Genomic DNA, 19,813 nt, shown 5'->3' on the forward strand with positions numbered 1-19,813 from the left:
AGAAAGATACGTATCACATGATCTCACTCACTTGTGGAATATAATGAACAACATAAACTGATGAACAAAAATAGAACCAGAGTCAAAGAAGCATCAAACAGACTGTCCAACCTACTAGTATGAGGAAAGGTGGGGGGTGAGGGGGTAAGAGATCAACCAAAGGACTTGTATGCATGCATATGAGCATAACCAATGGACATAGATGGGGGGGCGGGGAGGGGGAAGGGCATGTGCTGGGGGGTGGGGGCGGCCAGGGAGAGGTCAATGGGGGAAAAAGGAGACTTATGTAATACTTTAAAGAATAAAGAATTTAATTTTTTTTTAAAAATGGAAAAAAATTAACATTTACAGGTGTGATTATGGGTTTTCTCCCCATTTTTACACTTTCCACACAGTGTATCAGCATATTCTGTGATAATGAGATTGGGGCATAAACTTGAACATGCTGAAAGAAAAATCTTATTTTCACTTTTCCAGATTAAAAAAAATTATATAGTAAAATAAAAGTGTAAAGATACAAATGATAAAAAAAAAAAAATTTCACCTGAACATTAACCTTATTCCCTGGACACTGCAGTCTGAACTGGCTGTAGTAGAAGTCACTCAGTCCTAGAACCTCTCTATTCAGCAGTGGATATCCAGTATTATGGGGCTTCTAAAGACAGGATTTGTTTATTTTATTAATTCTCTCAAGAAGTAAACCCATGTACTCAGTTCTTCGTTTTCTTTTTTCTTTTTTTTTTTTTAAATATAAATGTACTCAGTTCTTTAAGGAGAAAGCCTCCAAATCTACAACAGCAAATTCTTTGATGTCTAAAGTTAATACTGCACTGTCAGGGAAGACCAGGCAGGGAAGGAAAGGGGCACTAAGAGAGGGCTGGCAACCCTACAGCACATCCTCAAGACTATCTCAATGACCACTTTTAAACTTTATTTCACCTGTTTTGGGAAGGTACACAATTTGATCCAGACAACCAATTCCCTAAGCCCAGGGTTTGCTGGCCCTATCAACAAGGAAATCTTATATAATAAAGAGTTAATATGCAAATTGACCCTCATGCCCTCACATCATCACAAGATGGTCGCACCCACGTTGCCACAAGATGGCCTCCCCACATCATCACAAGATGGCTGCACCCACACTGTCACAAGATGGTCGGCAGGGGAGGGCAGTTAGGGGTGAGATTAGGCTGGCAGGGGAGGGCAGTTGGGGGCGATCGGGCCGGCAGGGGAGCAGTTAGGCATCAATCAGGCTGGCAGGGGAGCGGTTAGGGGGTGATCAGGCTGGCAGGCAGAAGTGGTTAGGGGCAATCAGGCAGGTAAGCAGGTGAGTGGTTAGGAGCAAGCAGTCCCAGATTGTGAGAGGGATGTCCCAGCAGTTGGACATCCCCCGAGGGGTCCCAGATTGGAGAGGGTGCAGGCTGGGCTGAGGGACACCCCGCCCCCCAGTGCATGAATTTCATGCACCAGGCTTCTAGTTCTATACAAATGACTTTTAGCCTTTAGCTATTTTACCAGTCAGTGTACCCAAATATGTTTATATAGCAATGACTTCCAGAAAATTAAATTTCTCTCAGCACATAAGGGGATAACAAAACTGTGACACAATGGACCTATAATAAATAGTTCATTTTCTACTCTTCAATGCAAACACATGGAACAATACCTAATTTCAGTTCAAACTCATTTCCTTTTTATTAAAATTCAAGTTACCATTACATGGTTTGGTACTCAATAAAGGAAAACTTGTTCAAATAAGGTAATATGTTATCATCAGTATTTCCAGGTGATTGTTTACACTCAAGTAGTATTATCAGTAAATCCTTGGGAATCCTATCTGTAAGAGAAAACATGAAGAATTAGCCAGGTAATAAAGTAAAGATAGAAATCTTTAAAGAAACATGTTACTGTAGCAAGAATACATCCTCTATAACAAAGATCTTCTGGATTTCTTGCAGGAATCTATCTATATATAGATATATAAAAGCCTAAGCAACCGTTGGACTGTTCGACTGGTAGCTATGATGTGCACTGACCACCAGGAGGCAGACGCTCAATGCACAGGCATGGAAACATGGAACAGACTGATGAATCTCAGAGGGAAGGGGGGAGGGCAGGAAGAGATTAACCAAAGATTTTATATGCATACTAGAGGCCCAGTACATGGATTCATGCACCGGTTGGGTGCCTCAGACTGGCCTGTGGGGATCAGGCTGAAACTTGGCAGTCCGACATCCCCCAAGGAGTCCCAGATTGTAAGAGGAAACAGGCCAGGCTGAGGGACTCCACTGGGGTCCATGCACCGGGCCTCTAGTATTTGATAAAATAAAAATTAAGCCCAAGTGTTTAGACAACCTTTTAAGAATCCATTGTGAAATATGAACCACAGATAAGAGCTTTGAAAATGTAACTAGGGCTCTAGCCGGTCTGTTCAGTGGTTAGAGCGTTGGCCCAAGGATTTGATTACGATCATGGGCATATACCTCATTGCAGGCTCCATCCCCAGCCCCAGTCGGGGCCTGTGCGGTAGGCAACCAATCAATGTGTCTCTCTCACATCAATGTTTATCTCTGTCTCTACCCCTCCCTTCCATTCACTAAAAAACAATGGGAAAAAATATCCATTAAAAAAAAAAGATTTAAAAAAAAAAATATATATATATATATATAACTACGAAATCCTCTGTTCTAAATACCTAATTTTTTCCAAGTACTCACAGAAATGTTTAATACCATACAAAAACTTTCCATATATTATAAAGATGAGCTACCTGAATTCAGGGAGGTGGTGTTTGTGGACAAAAACAAAAATTAAGACGTATGCTCCAAAAAACAAGCCCCAAAGTGGATTACATTTTCTGCTTAGTCTGTCAGTAGGATATTTAATAGCTCCTAAAATAACTTTGGGTCTACTTTTATTTAAGTCTCATTTTTTACCTCTGAGAAGACTATGGCCTTAGTAAATGCTTATACAGAACATGTGGCATAGTGGGTGCAATGAACTCTGAAACCAGTCTGCCTGGGTTTAAATGTAGACTTTGGACAAGGTGCCTCAGTTTGCTCATCAATAAATAATAAAATAAATAGTTGCCCTAACCGGTTTGGCTCAGTGGATAGAGCGTCAGCCTGTGGACTCAAGGGTCCCAGGTTCGATTCCGGTCAAGGGCATGTACCTTGGTTGCAGGCACATACCCAGTAGGGAGTGTGCAGGAGGCAGCTGATCGATGTTTCTCTCTCATCGATGTTTCTAACTCTCTATCCCTCTCCCTTCCTCTCTATAAAAAATCAATAAAATATATATTTCTAAAAAAAAAAAAAAAAATAATAAAATAGGAATAATTACAGTGGGGCCTTGACTTACGAGTTTAATTCGTTGCGTGACGGAGCTCGTAACTCAAATTACTCGTATGTCAAATCAAAAAGTGAACGAGTGAGACACGTGATGCTGGGCTGATGTTGTGGCGTTCACTGTGACATTCGCTGCGCCAACTAGCGGTGGGGTATCTGAAACTGGCTCGTAACCCGAATTTTAGCTCGCAACTCAAAGCAAAAAATCGGCCAAGAGACGGCTCGTATCTCGAAAAACTCGTTAGTCGGGACACTCGTAAGTCAAGGCCCCACTGTATAATAATAGTAACCACCTCACAGGATTGTTTATAAGGATTAAATGAGCTACTCTTTATATAGCATTTAAAACTATGCCTGAGCCCAGCGGGTGTGACTCAGTGGTTGAGCATCCACCTCTGAACTAGGAGGTCATGGTTCAATTCCTGGTCAGGACACATGCTTGGGGTTGCAGGCTCGATCCAGTAAGGGGCATGTAGGAGATGGCTGATCAATGATTCTCACCCATTACTGATGTTTCTACTTCTCTCTCCCTTCCTCTCTGAAATCAATTTAATATATATAAATTGTGCCTGACACACGTCAAGAATTATATACACCGCCCTGGCCAGTGTGCTCAGTGGTTAGTTTCTGTCAGCACACCAAAGGGTCTTGGGTTCCACTCCCCTTCAAAGGCACCTACCTGGGTTGCAGGTTCAATCCCCAGATTTGGGCACCTGCAGGAGGCAACCAGTAGATGTGTCCCCCCACTCTCTTTAAAAAGTCAATGGGAAAAATATCCTCGGGTGAGGATTAGCAAAAAAGAATTATATACACTATACATGTTTGTTAAATAAAATTAAAATATGAATTACTGCTTTTTATATTTTCTGTTTTACAAAGGATTTTCTGCACACTGCTCATTACCTAGACAACCTTGTGGCTGGTTTTATTACCTAATCTGTTTTCCATAGAGAATAAGTTTTTATTATTGATGAAAATTTACTTGACTATTAAATTCTAACCTGGGCACACACAAAAAAGCATCAAATTAATAAAACCCTACTGTTAAAAAAACAACAACACAAAACAACAACACACGTTGCCCAGCTGGTATGGCTCAGGTGTTGAGCGTCAACCTATGAACCAGGAGGTCATGGTTTGATTCCTGGTCAGGGCACATGCCCAAGTTTCAGGCTTGGTCCCCAATAGGGAATGTGCAGGAGGCAGCTGATCAATGATTCTCTCATCGTTGATACTTCTATCTCTCCCTCTCCCTTCCTCTCTGAAATCAATAAAAATATAAAAACAACAATAACAAACCACATGTTAAAAAGCATACATGATAAACATTTTGAATGCAGTGAACTATCTTTAGTTTTTTGGAGGTTAATGGGCTGGAATGAGGGAAGGGTACCCAGAGGGCTTGAATTCTAGGTGAAACCAATAATTTCTTGGTGGGATAGAGGGGAGGAGATTAAAGCAAATATGGCAAAATAATAATATCCGAAAATCTGGGTGTGATTACATTTATTCTCTACGCTATTTATGCTTAAAATATTTTATATAGATTTTTTTGTAGCCGAAACCGGTTTGGCTCAGTGGATGGAGCGTCGGCCTGTGGACTGAGAGGTCCCAGGTTCGATTCCGGTCAAGGGCATGTACCTGGGTTGCGGGCACATTCCCAGTGGGAGATGTGCAGGAGGCAGCTGATCGATGTTTCTCTCTCATCGATGTTTCTAACTCTCTATCTCTCTCCCTTCCTCTCTGTAAAAAATCAATAAAATGTATTAAAAAAAAAAAAAAAGATTTTTTTGTAAAGGAGGTCTCTACTTGCCTTTATACCAGTAAGAGAACAATTATAACAACTAAAAAATAACAATCCTATCTCCTTAAAGTTATCATTGGTACTCTAAATCTCTATGCTTACAGCCTCTAACAAGACATTTCTGAGAACACTGAAATGTCACTCATTCACATGTCCCTGGATTTTTTCCTGCTTTATTCAGTGGTATGTTGCTTACCGATGGGATTTATACTTTGTCAAGGCCCAGTTCCTCTGGAGTGGAGATTCCCAGTTCATTTAAAGTTGGTCTAAGTTCCTGGATGACATAAGGGTAGATTTCCTTATGCGGTCCTGCTTTGTCCTGATGGCAAAAAAAAAAAGAAGAAAATTCACATTTAGCTCTCTGAGAAGCCTTATCTATTTACAAAATGAACTTGAAAATGCTTTTAATCACATATGCAGAAGCTACTTTTAAGTTAACATATTTGTTCAATAAAGAGAGCAACTTTGTGGGCAGTAGTCAAGGTAGGTTTTTAAAAACACTTTGAAAATAACTAAAATAATTAGACTAAATCCAGAAATATTTTTTTTCAAAGCCTGAGTTACTGGAAAACAAGGTGGTGATGACAGAATTTTGTGAATGTAATTAAACATGCCCAGCAGGCAATAGGAATAATTAAGTTAACAGAGGAAAAGTTTTTACATTTGCTTCTAATTTGAGACCCTAACTGAATTAACTACTGGTGCTGAATGAATTGACAGCCTACAGAACCCTAAATTATCTTATCCATTGTAGATAAAGTAATCTCACACTTTCTTTTTTTACAGACCTTGAATTTCTTTCTTATATTCCATATTCTTTCATGGAGAGATACACTTAGAGAATACTTATTTTCAGGGTAAGAGAGTTTTCATGAATATTCACCATAACATATATTAAAAAGTCAAATGGACTAAGATACTGCCAAACTGCTATTCTCCTGCCTTTAACAAATTCTAAGTCTCCTTAGTTATATTTTTTAAATTATAAAGTTCTTACTTAAAATGTAATGTATTTAATTTGCAATTATAAAAAAACAAAAACTATAATTAAACAACAGGGAGAATATGTCCACCTACATTTTCATCTATATGTATTTTAATAAAACGGGGTCACACCACTAAAATTATCTCATAATTTTCTTCAGGTAATATGCAATAAATATGTTTAATGTAAATATGTTTAACGTTAAACACATTTGTGTAATAACCACTTCTGGAAAGTCTCATCTTAAGAAACTACTAACAGCATTTAATTTCCTATCACAAATAGCACAAAGATAAATTATAGTTAAACCGTTGTACATATTTAAGATAAATTCTTAAATGGAAGTGCTGAACAAAAGAGTATCAAGCACAATTTTTCAGGCCTGGGATAAATTCTGTCAAACTTTATTCCAGAAAAATTATTAACTGTACTGTAAATTCCCTCTAGTTATATAAGAACTAATTTTAGGTTATCTTAACAAATTAAAAAATAAAGAATATACTGATACCTAGTCAATAGACCACATACTTCCAGAACAAGTTTAATACTATTTCACTGACCTTAACAACCTCTAGGATGCGAACAGCACTAGCAAAATCATTTAACCGTCTGCATGCCCGCAAAGCAGCATCAATGATTTTGGGTTCTGGAACCAGATCATAGCCAACAAGCGTGTTCATCCCTGTCAAATTAAAAAGAGGGGCCATATCAACCTGAAATATTCTCACTTAAACTATAATTTAGTTATCTATATTTTTATTGAAACATAGACATATGATCTTGTGATTTATAATATATATTTGGTCTGTTTCTGACACAGAACCGCCAACCTTCCTTGGAATTTTCTAAGTGATGGGAGCACAGTGGTGCCTCTTGTTATATTAAGGAGATAACTTTTGGACTCCCAAGAGTGGGTGTTGGATGCCAGCAGAGACCAATGCTGTGGACAGAAGATTGAAATTTTCACTCCCATTTCCTGATTTGCAGGGAGGAGAGAGGGGCTTGAGGTTAAATTAATTGCCAATGGCCAAAGACTTAATCAATCATGACTAAGTATGAAGCCTCCATAAAAACCATAGGACAGTCCCTTGGTCCTTTTTTAGAGAGCTTCCACACTGGGGTACTAGAATGCTTCCATGAGCCACTGTGCCGGGCTCCAAGCTCCGTGAGGATAGAAGCTCCTTCATTTGGGACCTTACCTTATGCATCTCTTCATCTGGCTGTTGATTTGTATCTTTTAATAATCTTTGTATAAATTGTTAATCTAGTAAACATGTTTTCTTGAGTTTTCTGAGTCATTGGAACCTGAGAAGGGGGTGGTGGGAACTTCTGATTTGTAGCCAGTAGGTCAGAAGCACAGATGAACAATCTAGGCTTGTAACCAGCCTCTAAAGTGCAGGGTAGTCTTGTGAGACTGATTTCTTTACCTGTGGAATCTGATTCTACTTCTGGGTAGGGTAGATACTAGTAATGCCACACTGAACTGAATTCTTGGACAGCCTACTGGCGTCCAGACTTGTTTGTTGATGTAGGGAAGCCTACATATACACATTGGAATTGGGTCCTGGAACCTATTAGGCCTCTATTCTCTTATCTATACAATGAGAGAATCTACTTTTAACAAATTTACTTTTAACAGATGGTAAAGATCATAATGACTCTTCCACAATAAATTAGTGGAAAGAACTATGCACTACCCTACAGATTAAAGGAAAACAATAAAATACAAAAAGAAATAAAAAAGACCCAAAAAAACCAACCAAAGAATTCCTTAAATGCAAACACTATTTTCATAATAATTTGCTGGTTTCATTTCAATTAAGAAGGTCATTTTAAACTCGTATCTTTAACTCGTAGCACAACGTATGCACGTTGGTTCCTTTAAAATAGATTTGATTGGAAAATAATCTAAAAACAACCAGAGAAATGCGAAAGGAGAGTTAATGAAGCCCAAATGAAGACATTAAAGAGATATAGAGCCTGGTAGGTGTGGCTCAGTGGCTGAGTGTCAAGCTATAAACTAGGAGGTCACAGTTCGATTCCCAGTCAGGGCACATGCCCAGGTTGTGGGCTCTATCCCCATTAGAGGGCATGTAGGAAAGAGCCAATCAATGATTCTCTCTCATCATTGATGTTTCTATCTCTTTCTCAATCTCCCTTCCTCTCTGAAATCAATAAAAATATATTTTTAAAAAGAGAGAGAGAAACATTAGTGTGCAGACTCAAACATTCAACCAGAAAATAATTGGGCGTGATTACTTTGAGCTTTGAACAAAATAACACAATATTTAAACAAAGGACACCAGTGACTATAATGCTAGACTATAGTCACAGAGGCTGAACTCTTGGTCTCAGATAAACTGCCTACACTTAAAGCTATTTACATCTAACTATTAAGACTAGTTATCACCTGGCCGGCGTGCCTCAGTGGCTGACCATTGACCTACAAACCAGGGGGCTGTGAATTGATTCCAGGTCAGGGCATATGTCTGGGTTGCTGATCAAGTATTCTCTCTCATCATTGATGTTTTTTTCCTCTCTCTCTCTCTCTCTCTCTCTCTCTCTCTCTCTCTCTCTCCCCCTCTCTGAAATAAATAAAAATACATTTAAAAAAAGAAAAAGAGCCCTAGCTGGTTTGGCTCAGTGGATGGAGCGTCAGCCTGCGGACTGAAGGGTCCTGGGTTCGATTCTGGCCAAGGGCACATACCTGGGTTGCGGGCTCGATCCCCAGTGGGGGGGCATGTAGGAGGCAGCCGATCGGTGATTCTCTCTCATCACTGATGTTTCTCTCTCTCTCTCCCTCTCCCTTCCTCTCTGAAATCAATGAAGAAATATATTTTTAAAAAAAGAAAAAGAAAGATTAGTTATCATTAATGCTACTTACTCATGTTAAATGCACATCTGCAAATTTAGGAAAAATAAGTTCTAGCTTATTTAGACTGGACACTTATTCAGGGCAAGACAAATCATAACGGAGAATAAAAATAACAAAAAACCAAAACTATAACTAAGAGGGGAGAAGAACCAAATAACTACTTGTATAAATTATCTAAAAGATACAAAATTTAACTCTTGCTCACCTTGACATTATAGCAGTGGTTTCAATCAGAGGTGATTTTGTCCCCCAGGAAACATATTTGGTTGTCATAATTGGGGGTGGAGGGCATGGGAGTGGATGGCACCTAGTGGGTAGAAGCCAAGGATGCTGCTAAACATGTTACAATGCAAAGGACAGCCCTTGCAACAAACAATTATTTGGCCCTAAATACCATTATTCCTGCTTTAAAACCTTGCTTTACAGGAAACACTATGGAAGCTATACTATTTTCTTTTCTTTTTTAAAATATATTTTTATTGATTTTGGAGAGAAAGGGAGAGGGAGAGAGAGATAGAAACATCAATGATGAAATAGAATCATTGATCAGCTGCCTCCTGCATGCCCCTGACTGGGGATCAAGCCCGCAACCTGGGCATATGCCCTTGACCGGAATCAAACCAGGGACCCTTCGGTCCACAGGCCAATACTCTATCTACTGAGCCAAACCAGTTAGGGCTATAATATTTTCTAACTGCAAGTTGCATGAGAGGACTCGGTTAACATGAAGCATGTTTTGCTTTTAACACAGTAGTAGAAGACTACAAAACAGTTCATAATTCTATGTCAAAATAGACTGTTTAGCAATCTATATTACAATTACCTTTACGCAATTCCCAGGCATCAATATCTGGCTTGTTGAAGTATGTCACCCAGCGAGCATCAAATTCCTCATCTGTCTCATGTGACCCATGGGAGTAGCAGCGAACTGACTGGATACCTACAATGGAGAAATAATAACTTCAATGTACAGAAGTACTTAATATATCCTGTTAATACAATTAAGTTATATTTTTTTGTTTGCATTTCCCATTAAAACACATCCTATATAATAAAAGGCTAATATGCAAATTGTCCTTGCTGCAGGAGTTTGACTGACTGGGAGTTACACATGTGCTGACCACCAGGGGGTGGTGTGGAACATGGTGGGTGTCAGCAATGTGGCGCTGGCAGCGGGCGGCAGTGGAGGCACTGCCAGCCCGATGGGCCCTGAAGAGTGGGACCGCGGCGGGATGGTGGAGCAGGTGAGTGGGCAGCGCAAGGCTAAGGCGGGTTCGAAGGGAGGTCCCGGCTGGCAGCCGCTAGAGACCCTACCCGTGCATGAATTTCATGCACTGGGCCTCTAGGATAACATAAAATCTACCATCTTAACTATTTTTAAGTGTACAGTTCAGTAGCATTTAAATACATTCAGTGCATTAAGTTTTGAATCAACTGTATGTCACAGTAGGAAAATTACTCAGCAGGTCAAATGAAACAAATTTTATGTATTGATATGAAAAAAATCTTTAAAAAAAATTAAACAAAGAAAAGCAGAACAAAGAGTATTATAGGTGTATGTTTATGCTCCCCTTCCCTCCCAATGTGTAATGCTAACTTGCAATTGTTAACATTGGTTATCTTTGGAAGGAAAAACTTTATTTATTTATAAAGACAGTCCTCGGGTTACGTAGGACTTGATGTATGTCGTTTCATGGTTACGATGCCATCTCCCATTTATTTATAAAAAAAAAAGTCCCATCATTTCGACGTATGTACATATGTGCTTTATGTTTTCTATTATTTATTTATTTATTTTAATTTCTTTATTAAGATATTACATATGTGTCCTTATCCCCCCATTACGCCCCCCGTTTTTTATTATTTATTTACCACAAGGTCAGGAATTGTTATCTTTCTTTTAATTTTATTTTTACTGTTTCACTTCATTACTGCTGTGTATGTGCTCCCTGTGAGTGACGTAGGTGCTTATGTAGGTGGGTTCCGAATTATGGCGAAAATTGTGTTACATCACGCCGTAGGAACAGATCTCCGACGTAACCTGAGGACCCACTGGACACTTCCAAAATGTCTGAATTTTTACAATAAGCAGAGTATTAATTCTTAATTCAAAATAATGTTCATTCTAGTTTTTTTTTAATATTTAAAAACATTTATTGATTTTAGGGAAAGAGAAAGAGGAAAGGAGAGATGGGGAAGAGAAACATTGATTTGTTCAACTTATTAATGGATTCATTCGTTGATTCTTCTATGTGCCCTGACTGGGGATCGAACTTGTAACCTTGGTATTCGATCTAACCAGCTGAGCTACCTGGCCAGAGCTTCATTCTAGTTCTTAAATTAATTTATAAGATATATTTTTCATAAATTAAAAAAAATTGTATGCTTTCTATTCTATATAATAAAAGCCTAATATGCTAAATGTCTGACCGTTCGACCAGTCACTATGACGTGCACTGACCACCAGGGGGCAGACGCTCCGAGCAGTAGGTTAGCTTGCTGCTGGGGTCCGGCCGATTGGGACTGGGCGAGATGGGCTGGACATGCCCTAGAGCCTTTCCTGGCTTTAATGGCCCTGATCTAGATGAGCTGGATATGCCCTGGAGCCAACCTCCCGTGGTCCTTCCCTGGCCTCTAAAGTATTTCTTCTAATTAATTTCCTTTCAATGTGCATGAATTCGTGCACCGGGCCTCTAGTTAAATTATATTCCAAAATAAATTATACATCCTGACAAAGCAATAGTAATTTTTAAAAAAACACTATAAAATTTCTAAGTGAGATACTAAAATATGTAAGTGTCAAGAAAACAAGACTTACTTAGCATTCTGCTCCCAATCATTATACCCTTTGTAGTACATATGAAAAGCCTTTCCATTTTAGTTACTGCCTTTCAAATGGACACTGAATTAGGAGTTAGGAAATGTAGAATCTTTCTAAACAGCCTCTGTATGGTAAGGGATGGAGGAGAAGGAAATTTTACTTTTGGGTTTTAGGAAACAGCAAGTTTTATCTTCCTTATTTGTAAAATGCAGATACCATTACCTTATCAGATTATGATGATTAAAAATGAAAGCCATCAGGGGGCAGATGCTCAGTGGTTGACTTATGAACCAGAAAGTCACGGTTCAATTACTGGTCTGGGGACACGCCCTGGGTTGCGGGTTCGATCCCCAGTAGGGGCATGCCGGAGGCAGTCCATGTGTGATTCTCTCTCATCATTGATGTTTCTATCTCCCTCTGTCTCCCTCTTTCTGAAAATCAATAAAAACATATTAAAAAAATAAAAATAAAAATGAAGGCCAGGTAACACTGTCTAGGACTTGGCACTTTGTAGAAGGTAGTAAATAAATGACAACTATAAATTGATCCTTGTCTAAAAATGTCTTAACTGACCTCTATTAATGGAGATCATAATTTATAGAAATAAAACATTCTTCAAATTGTATTTTCTATTAGATGAATTAGACAAGCTTGGTATAGCGTCTAGTTATTTTTAAAGGCTTATCAAATAAAACAACCCCCCCCCCCCCACACACACACGCATGCACACATGTGTGCGCCCTGGCCAGGTAGGATAGTTGGTTGGAGTGTTGTCCTGATATGTCAAGGTTGTGGGTTTGATCCCCAGTCAGGGTACACACAAGAACCAACCAATCCTATATAATAAAAGGCTAATATGCAAATCAACTGAATGGCGGGACGACCGGTTGCTATGATGCACACTGACCACCAGCGGGCAGCATGCTCAACGCAGGAACTGCCCCCCCGGTGGTCAGTGTGCTCCCACGGGGAGAGCGCTGCTCAGCCAGAAGCCAAGCTCACAGCTTGCGAGCGCAGCGGTGGTGGCGGAAGCCTCTCCCACCTCTGTGGCAGTGCTAAGGAGCAGTGAGCTGAGCGGTAAGGAGCAGTGAGCAGGCAGGTGGTAAGGAGCAAGGGGTCTGGACTGCAAGAGGGCGCAGGCCAGGCTGAGGGGACCCTCCCCCCCCACGAGTGCATGAATTTCATGCACTGGGCCTCTAGTGAATGTATAAATAAGTGGAACAACAAATTGATGCTTATCTCTCTCAAAAGATTAAAAAAGAACAATTGCCCTAGTCAGCTTGGCTCAGTGGATAGAGCATCAGCCCTTGGACTGAAGGTTCCAGGGTTCAATTCCGGTCAAGGGCACATAACCTCGGTTGCAGGCTCAATCCCTGGCCCTGGTTGGGGCATGTGCAGGAGGCAACCAGTCAATGTGACTCTTTTACATTGATGTTTCTCTCTCTGTCTCCTTCCTAACCACTCTCTCTAAAATAAATGGAAAAATATCCTTGGGTGAGGATTAAAAAAACAAAAAATTGAGCAAAACAGAAAAAAAGGAGAGAAAACTCATGGACATAGACACCACGGTGATTGCGGGGGTTGAGGGTGGAGGTGGAAGAGGACATAGAGGGGATAAGGGGTGATGGAAAAAATATATATATATATATAAAACTACACAGAAACCTTGGGGCTCTACATATATTCTGAAATTTAAATGTCAAATATATCTGATACACCTTTACTGCTGTAACAGGGAAGAGAAAGTGCAAAAAATAGAAAGAAAATAAGAAAAAAAAGAAACCAGAAAAAGGTGAAAAGATGGAATACTTGCCAGTTCTTCAGATGGAATGTCACTGCTAGATCAAGCAAAAGGATTCTCACTTAAATCACCATTTGATCCTATTGCAAAATACCTGCCATCAGTCACAGAAGACCCCCGCACAAGTCCAAATCTTACCAGAGACCTACATTTCCATCACAATCTGAGCCCAGAATGAAGTGAGACATGTATATAAATGGGCTGGAATTGGATACTCTTTAATTTCTATGACAAGAAAAAAGAATGAATCTATAGACCTAAGTATTTGGCAAGTACAAACATTTAGTCAAAACTATACAGGACTAATATTCACATTTAATATATCAGAAAGCATAGATCACAATGCTTCTACCTGCTGTTACCCAAAATTTACAAGCTACTTTTTTCAAAAACTAAAGTTATCCTTACTAAATACTTAAAGCACAAGTGTAAAATGGTACAACCACTTTGGAAGACGGTTTAGCAATTTCTTATCAAGTTAAACACACACCTACCATATCATCCAGTAATTGCACTTCTAAATATTTACCCAAGAAAAATGAAATATATGTATTTCCTCCCCAGAGGTAATTATTAATTAAGTGTATCTTTCTTACCATAAAGTGTTTCATGATAACCAATTCTTTTCCTCACTGCTGGGCATGGATTTCATCAGATGACTGGTAGCTTTGTATTATTTTCTAACTGTGAAAAAGATGACCAGCAGCTGCAAATCCCAGTCAAGGAGATCAATGGATCACCTTTAATATTTGTTTACCTTCCTTCTGGGGAGTTCCAAATTACAAACTGGTTGTACAGTGAAACTTTATTTGTTCCAGAAGGCTGTTTGAGAAGTGATTTGTTGGAAAACCGAATGATCCCTCTTCCACCCCGTTAGAAATAATGTAAATTAATTCGTTCTAGACTCCCAAGTGATTGTTTTAAGCTTTTTTATATACAGTACATATTTAATATATTGTTTAATCTATAAACAAACATTTATTTTCTTAAACTTATCGAACCACCCCCTTCTAGCCTTAAACTAATCACTTTCACTACTCGTTCCAGGGGTATCTTTCAGGAAGTCAGTGTGCAGCATCTTCACTTTTTCATGTATCACTGTTTCCAAAATGCTGTGTTGGGCTGTTTTCATTTATACAAATCAACAACAGTTCTTCTACCTCTTCAATTGCCTGTGATCATTGTTTCTTACATACCCTTAGCAACGTTAGCATTAAAAATATATTGTTATTGATTTCAGAGAGGAAGGGAGAGGGAGAGAGAGAGATAGAAAAATCAATGATGAGAGAGAATCACTGATCAGCAGCCTCCTGCACGCCCCCCACTGGGGATCGAGCACACAACCCTGGCATATGCCCTGACCATTGGGAATTGAACCTTGACCTTCTGGTTCATAGGTCAATGCTCAACCACCAAGCCACACCCCATTGGGCAATGTTAGCATTCTTGATGGCCTCTTTATGTTTTAAAATTGTGCTAACTGTCCATTTCACCAGCAACAAAAACATAAAAATATTCACAGTACAATTTCCTAAGATGTTAACAAAGAGGTTCAGCGGTAAACTGACTCTAAACTGAGTCTCATTCTCTCCTTTGTGTGTGGCCTACGAGGAGCTTTTTGTCATCTCTAGAGGCTTTTTGTCACCTTGCAGAACTGAAGTTTTGTTCCACAATGGAGACATTTTTCCTGTTAACTTAGTCGAGCACCAAATTGTTCAAGATATATATATATATATATATATATATATATATATATATATATATATAGTGGGAAGGTGATAAAAAGTACCACTTAGCCTTGGCTGGCATGATTCAATGGTTGAGCATCGACCTATGAACCAGGAGGTGACATCACGTTCAATTCCTGGTCGGGACATGTGCTTGGGTTGTGGGCTGGATCCCCAGTGTGGGGTATGTAGGAGGCAGCTGATCAGTGATTCTCTCTCATCATTGATGTTTCTATTTCTTTCTCCCTCTCCCTTCCTCTCTGAAATCAATAAAAAATTTTTTTTTTAAAAAAAGGTACCTCTTAAATTCAGCCCTGCACCAAGAAAGGAAAAAAAGAAAACTCCTCCCACCCTTCCCAAATTATCAAGGTAAGGATACAGGAACCAGGACTGTGTAAGTTTTAAGGGTTGACTAGAGAATCTAGTAGTTGTTTAAAACATTTTAATGATCTAATTCAGCAGTTCCTGGAAAACAACTGTTTCAAAATTGGAGACTTCTTCATGGACCAAATATAGTATTTGGGTTCTACTTAACGGGAGCAAACTTGAGGCCCCCTCAGGTTAACCTTTTCAGAACTACTTCAAGTATACTCTCATTTCGTCTTGGAGCACCTCATGCAACAACCTTAATTTAAAAAATTTTTTTTTCAGAGAGGAAGGGAGAGGGATAGATAGAAACATCAATGATGAGAGAGAATCATTGATTGGTTGCCTCCTGCACGCCCTCTACTGGGGATCGAGCCCACAACCTGGGCTTGTGCTGTGGACCAGAATCAAACCCAGGACCCTTCAGTCCACAGGCTGATGCTCTATCCACTGAGCCAAACTGGTAGGGCCAAGAACCTTCATTTTTTCTAACTTTCAATTGCATAAAAACCTCTTCAGTCTCTACTGATAAACCCCAACCTATAATATGCAAAAATGAAATGCAGTATAATAAAGCAAATATGTATTAAGCGTTAGTGCCAGACAAGGTGCTAAGACAGTGATGGCGAACCTATGACATGCGTGTCAGAGGTGACACGTGAACTCATTTTTTTGGTTGATTTTTCTTTGTTAAATGGCATTTAAATGTATAAAATAAATATCAAAAATATAAGTCTTTGTTTTACTATGGTTGCAAATATCAAAAAATTTCTATATGTGACACGGCACCAGAGTTAAGTTAGGGTTTTTCAAAATGCTGACACGCCGAGCTCAAAAGGTTCGCCATCACTGTGCTAAGAGTTACTTTATCTCACTTAAAACATCACAACCAAATATCCTGATTTTAGCCAAGAGGCAACTGAGTCTTAAGGTTAACTAATGTGTCCAAGGTCACACAGCTAGAAAGCAGCTGACACAACCGTAAACAATACTGACTCCTTGTGGCAAATATTTAGGTCTAAGGGACAAATATCTAAAATACAACTTTCTGTTTATGAATTAAACTCTAAGAGTGGGAATAGAATACTTAGGAGATAAACTACTATGTCCAAAGGTACTAAGAAAAAAAGAATCCCCTTAATTTACAGTTTGCCAGAAACCTCTGGCCTTTTCCTTTACCTGCCACAAAATATAGTAATTCTTTTGAAGGTCATAAAAACCTCCCCAAATGTGTCTATATGAAAAAATTATAGTATTTGCTACTTTCACATTTAGATAAGGAAAGAATAAAGAACTATAAAACTTGATAAACATCAGATGGGCCAAAAATAACACAAAACAGAAAATTGTTCTACCACTAAAAACGAGAAAATTGTTTTACCACTAGTTAAGGAGTCAGTTTCCCAAGATGGGCTTTGGTTTCTTCTTCTATAATATAAGATGGTCTCCATGATCTGATGTGCATGCCAGCCTTACCATTCTATGATAAATGATAAAATCTTAAATTGAATGAAGGGAAACATATTCCTTAGGTGTGTAAATGTCTACTTAAAACACTCAAAATAGCCAAGCAAACCTTATTAGTTTTGAGTTTGTGAGTTTATATGTTAAAACATGTATGGTTAGGGGCTAAATGATGTAGCATATACATCCATCATGGACCAAGATCAAACTGTGGTTATAATAATTAAAATTCTAGTGCTGGGCAGTCACTGGGAACACATATATTAGGAGAAGGAAAAATAAGAGACAGGAATCAGCAAAGCATTTCATACTCCAACAAACAGGCTTTAACCTGAAGCAAACAATAAAGCCTCCCCACATCTGTAGATCCCAGTATTCCTGGTCCGTGGTACCCCATTTTCGAAACAGTAATGGCCTCTTTCAGACCTCAGGAAACAACCACACACGTGGAAGAATTAGATCGTGGCAGAGCAGTTTCTAAAATTTAACAGAACGGTCTGTGAAGGTAACCCACAAAACGCCAACCGAGAAAATGCCTGATTAAAAAAAAGTATACTGTGTCCCACCAAGGAAGCATATTGTGTTCCCGAAAGACTCCGGGGCGGCGGTGCCCGGGTACACTAAGGGACCTCCCCCGCCCCTACACTGAGCGGCGCGTCCGGCGGCTCAATGTCACCTTCGCCAAAGCGCTGATGGCGGCGGACACTCCCAATCAGGTTGGCCCCTGGGGTCAGCGCAGGGGTATGACGGTCACGTCCCGGGGACCGCAGGGGTCGGGTTGACGCGGGAAGTGCGCTGGGACCCCTCTTTGGCGCCCACGGCAGGTCCACACCTGACCCGTCCGCGGTGGCCGCACAAGAAGTCGCTGAGGTAGGCCCCGGGGGCGCGTCCTCGAGTCCTCCAGGCCGGAAGGCGGCGGGGAGGGCGGCCAGTGGCCACTGGGTTCAGCCGCCCGCCGGCAGGGCAGCCTAGGCCGCGGGGCGAGCCTGTTCTCGCGTGGCGGCGGGGGCCCAGGTCACCGCAAGGACACACGGGCGCAGGAGCGGACCTTACCCGCGGCGGGGCCGGGGGCCGGTGCGGGGTGCAGGAGGCCTCGAGAGCTGGCTCGGGAGGCTGCGGCCGCTGCTACAGCGCAGCGGCGGAGAGCGGCACCCAGCATAACGGCGATGGCGGCGCGCAGGCTGAAGCTGAAGAGAAGCCGGCTGTGAGCTCACCGGCCGTTCCGGAGCTCCCGGGGCCGGACTCACGCACTGACGCACAGTGGGCGGAGCATGAGACCCCACCCACTGCGGCGCTGCACCGCGGCCGGAGGGAGCCGCACGCAGCGGGGCGGGCGGGCTACGGCGGCGGGTTGTGGACAAACTGGGCGCTGGGTCCCGCCGCCGCCATCATGAAGCGAAGATGGAGGGAAGAGCAGCGAGTGGTGGATGGTGTAGGTTCAAGTCCTGCTTGGGGCTACTCCATCACCTCGAAATAGGAATAACAATACCAACAAGGACAAATTATAATAAAAATACCTTTGCTTCCCCCTATCCCGGGTTTGAGCCTAAAATAAGAGAACGAATGGGGGGAAAAAGCAACTGCTTACATATAAGGGACCTTGTTAGCAACTATTCTTATCCACAAATCCGCAAGCATTAAAAAATGAATTCAGGTGGCCCAGCGGAGGGCGGGGCTGGCCCGCCTTCCAGACCCGCTGGTGGGGACGTCCGCTGAGCGCGGGAGGCAGCCGGTGCTTTTCCGAGTCGCTCTTCTGGGCTCGTGGAAATCAACGAGAACTTGCCCGCCAGAAAAACATGAAGAAATCCCAGGAAATTAGCAAGGGAAAAAGAAAAGACGATAGCTTTACTGCCTCTCAGAGAAAACAGAGAGACTCTGAGATCATGCAACAAAAGCAGAAAGCAGCTAATGAGAAGAAGTCTATGCAGACAAGAGAAAAATGATGACTGACAATTTGGAAAACCTGGGTACTACTGCCAACTAGGTGTATTATAAGCTCTATGATCAAGATTTTGTAGAGTGAACAGTCATTACATGTTACAACATATCTTTATAAAAACTATTTTAAACTTTACCTTTCAGTCTGACTTAGTGTAATGTTTCAGAACCGTTCTTCAAAGAATAAAACACTAACCATGCATGTGAAGAAAAAAAAATGAGTTCACACACGCTGGCATGGCTCAGTGGTTGAGTGTCGACCTATGAACCAGGAGGTCATGATTTGATTCCCGGTCAGGGCACAGGCCCTGGTTGCAGGCTGGATCCCCAGTGTGGGGCATGCAAGAGGCAGCCGATCAATGATTCTCTCTCATTAATGTTCCTATATCTCTCTCCCTCTCTCTTCCTCTCTGAAATAAATTTTTTTTAAAAAAATGAGTTCAGCCCTGGCTGGTTTGGCTCAGTGGATAGAGTGTCAGCCTGCGGACTGAAGGGTCCCAGGTTTGAATCTGGTCAAGGACACATGCCTGGGTTGCGGGTTTGATCCCCAGTGGGGAGTGTGCAGAAGGCAGCTGATGAATGTTTCTCTCATCATTGATGTTTCTCTCTCTCTATCTCCCTCTCCCTTCCTCTCTGAAATCAATAAAAATATATTTTTAAAAAATGAGTTCAGCCCTGGCCACTG

The 19,813-nt window shown here is 40.8% G+C and overlaps 1 protein-coding gene across 1 annotated transcript; it reads right to left on the reverse strand.

The window, feature by feature from the left end:
• Positions 1 to 1,670: 1,670 nt before the first annotated feature.
• Positions 1,671 to 18,435, reverse strand: LOC102442031 (cytochrome c oxidase subunit 5A, mitochondrial). The gene is made up of 5 exons (XM_006087890.3): positions 18,244 to 18,435; positions 9,835 to 9,951; positions 6,697 to 6,818; positions 5,348 to 5,470; positions 1,671 to 1,837 (listed from the first exon to the last, which is right to left on the reverse strand). The coding sequence occupies exons 1-4, from the start codon at positions 18,347 to 18,349 to the stop codon at positions 5,357 to 5,359; spliced, it is 459 nt and encodes a 152-aa protein (XP_006087952.1). The 5' UTR covers positions 18,350 to 18,435; the 3' UTR covers positions 1,671 to 1,837; positions 5,348 to 5,356.
• Between the last annotated feature and the right edge of the window lie 1,378 nt (positions 18,436 to 19,813).

The sequence above is a fragment of the Myotis lucifugus genome, unplaced genomic scaffold (genome assembly GCF_000147115.1).
Source record: "Myotis lucifugus unplaced genomic scaffold, Myoluc2.0 scaffold_41, whole genome shotgun sequence".
Taxonomy (NCBI): Eukaryota; Metazoa; Chordata; class Mammalia; order Chiroptera; family Vespertilionidae; genus Myotis; species Myotis lucifugus.

What these genes read in the sequence shown, in the direction of transcription:
- LOC102442031 (XM_006087890.3), bottom strand. Translation starts at nt 18,349, where the DNA reads ATGCTGGGTGCCGCTCTCCGCCGCTGCGCTGTAGCAGCGGCCGCAGCC. An exon ending in GGCCCCCGGCCCCGCCGCGG is followed by an intron (nt 9,952 to 18,243) that starts GTAAGGTCCGCT and finishes TCTCCATTGTAG; the next exon opens with GTATCCAGTCAGTTCGCTGC. An exon ending in TGCCTGGGAATTGCGTAAAG is followed by an intron (nt 6,819 to 9,834) that starts GTAATTGTAATA and finishes TTAATTTGACAG; the next exon opens with GGATGAACACGCTTGTTGGC.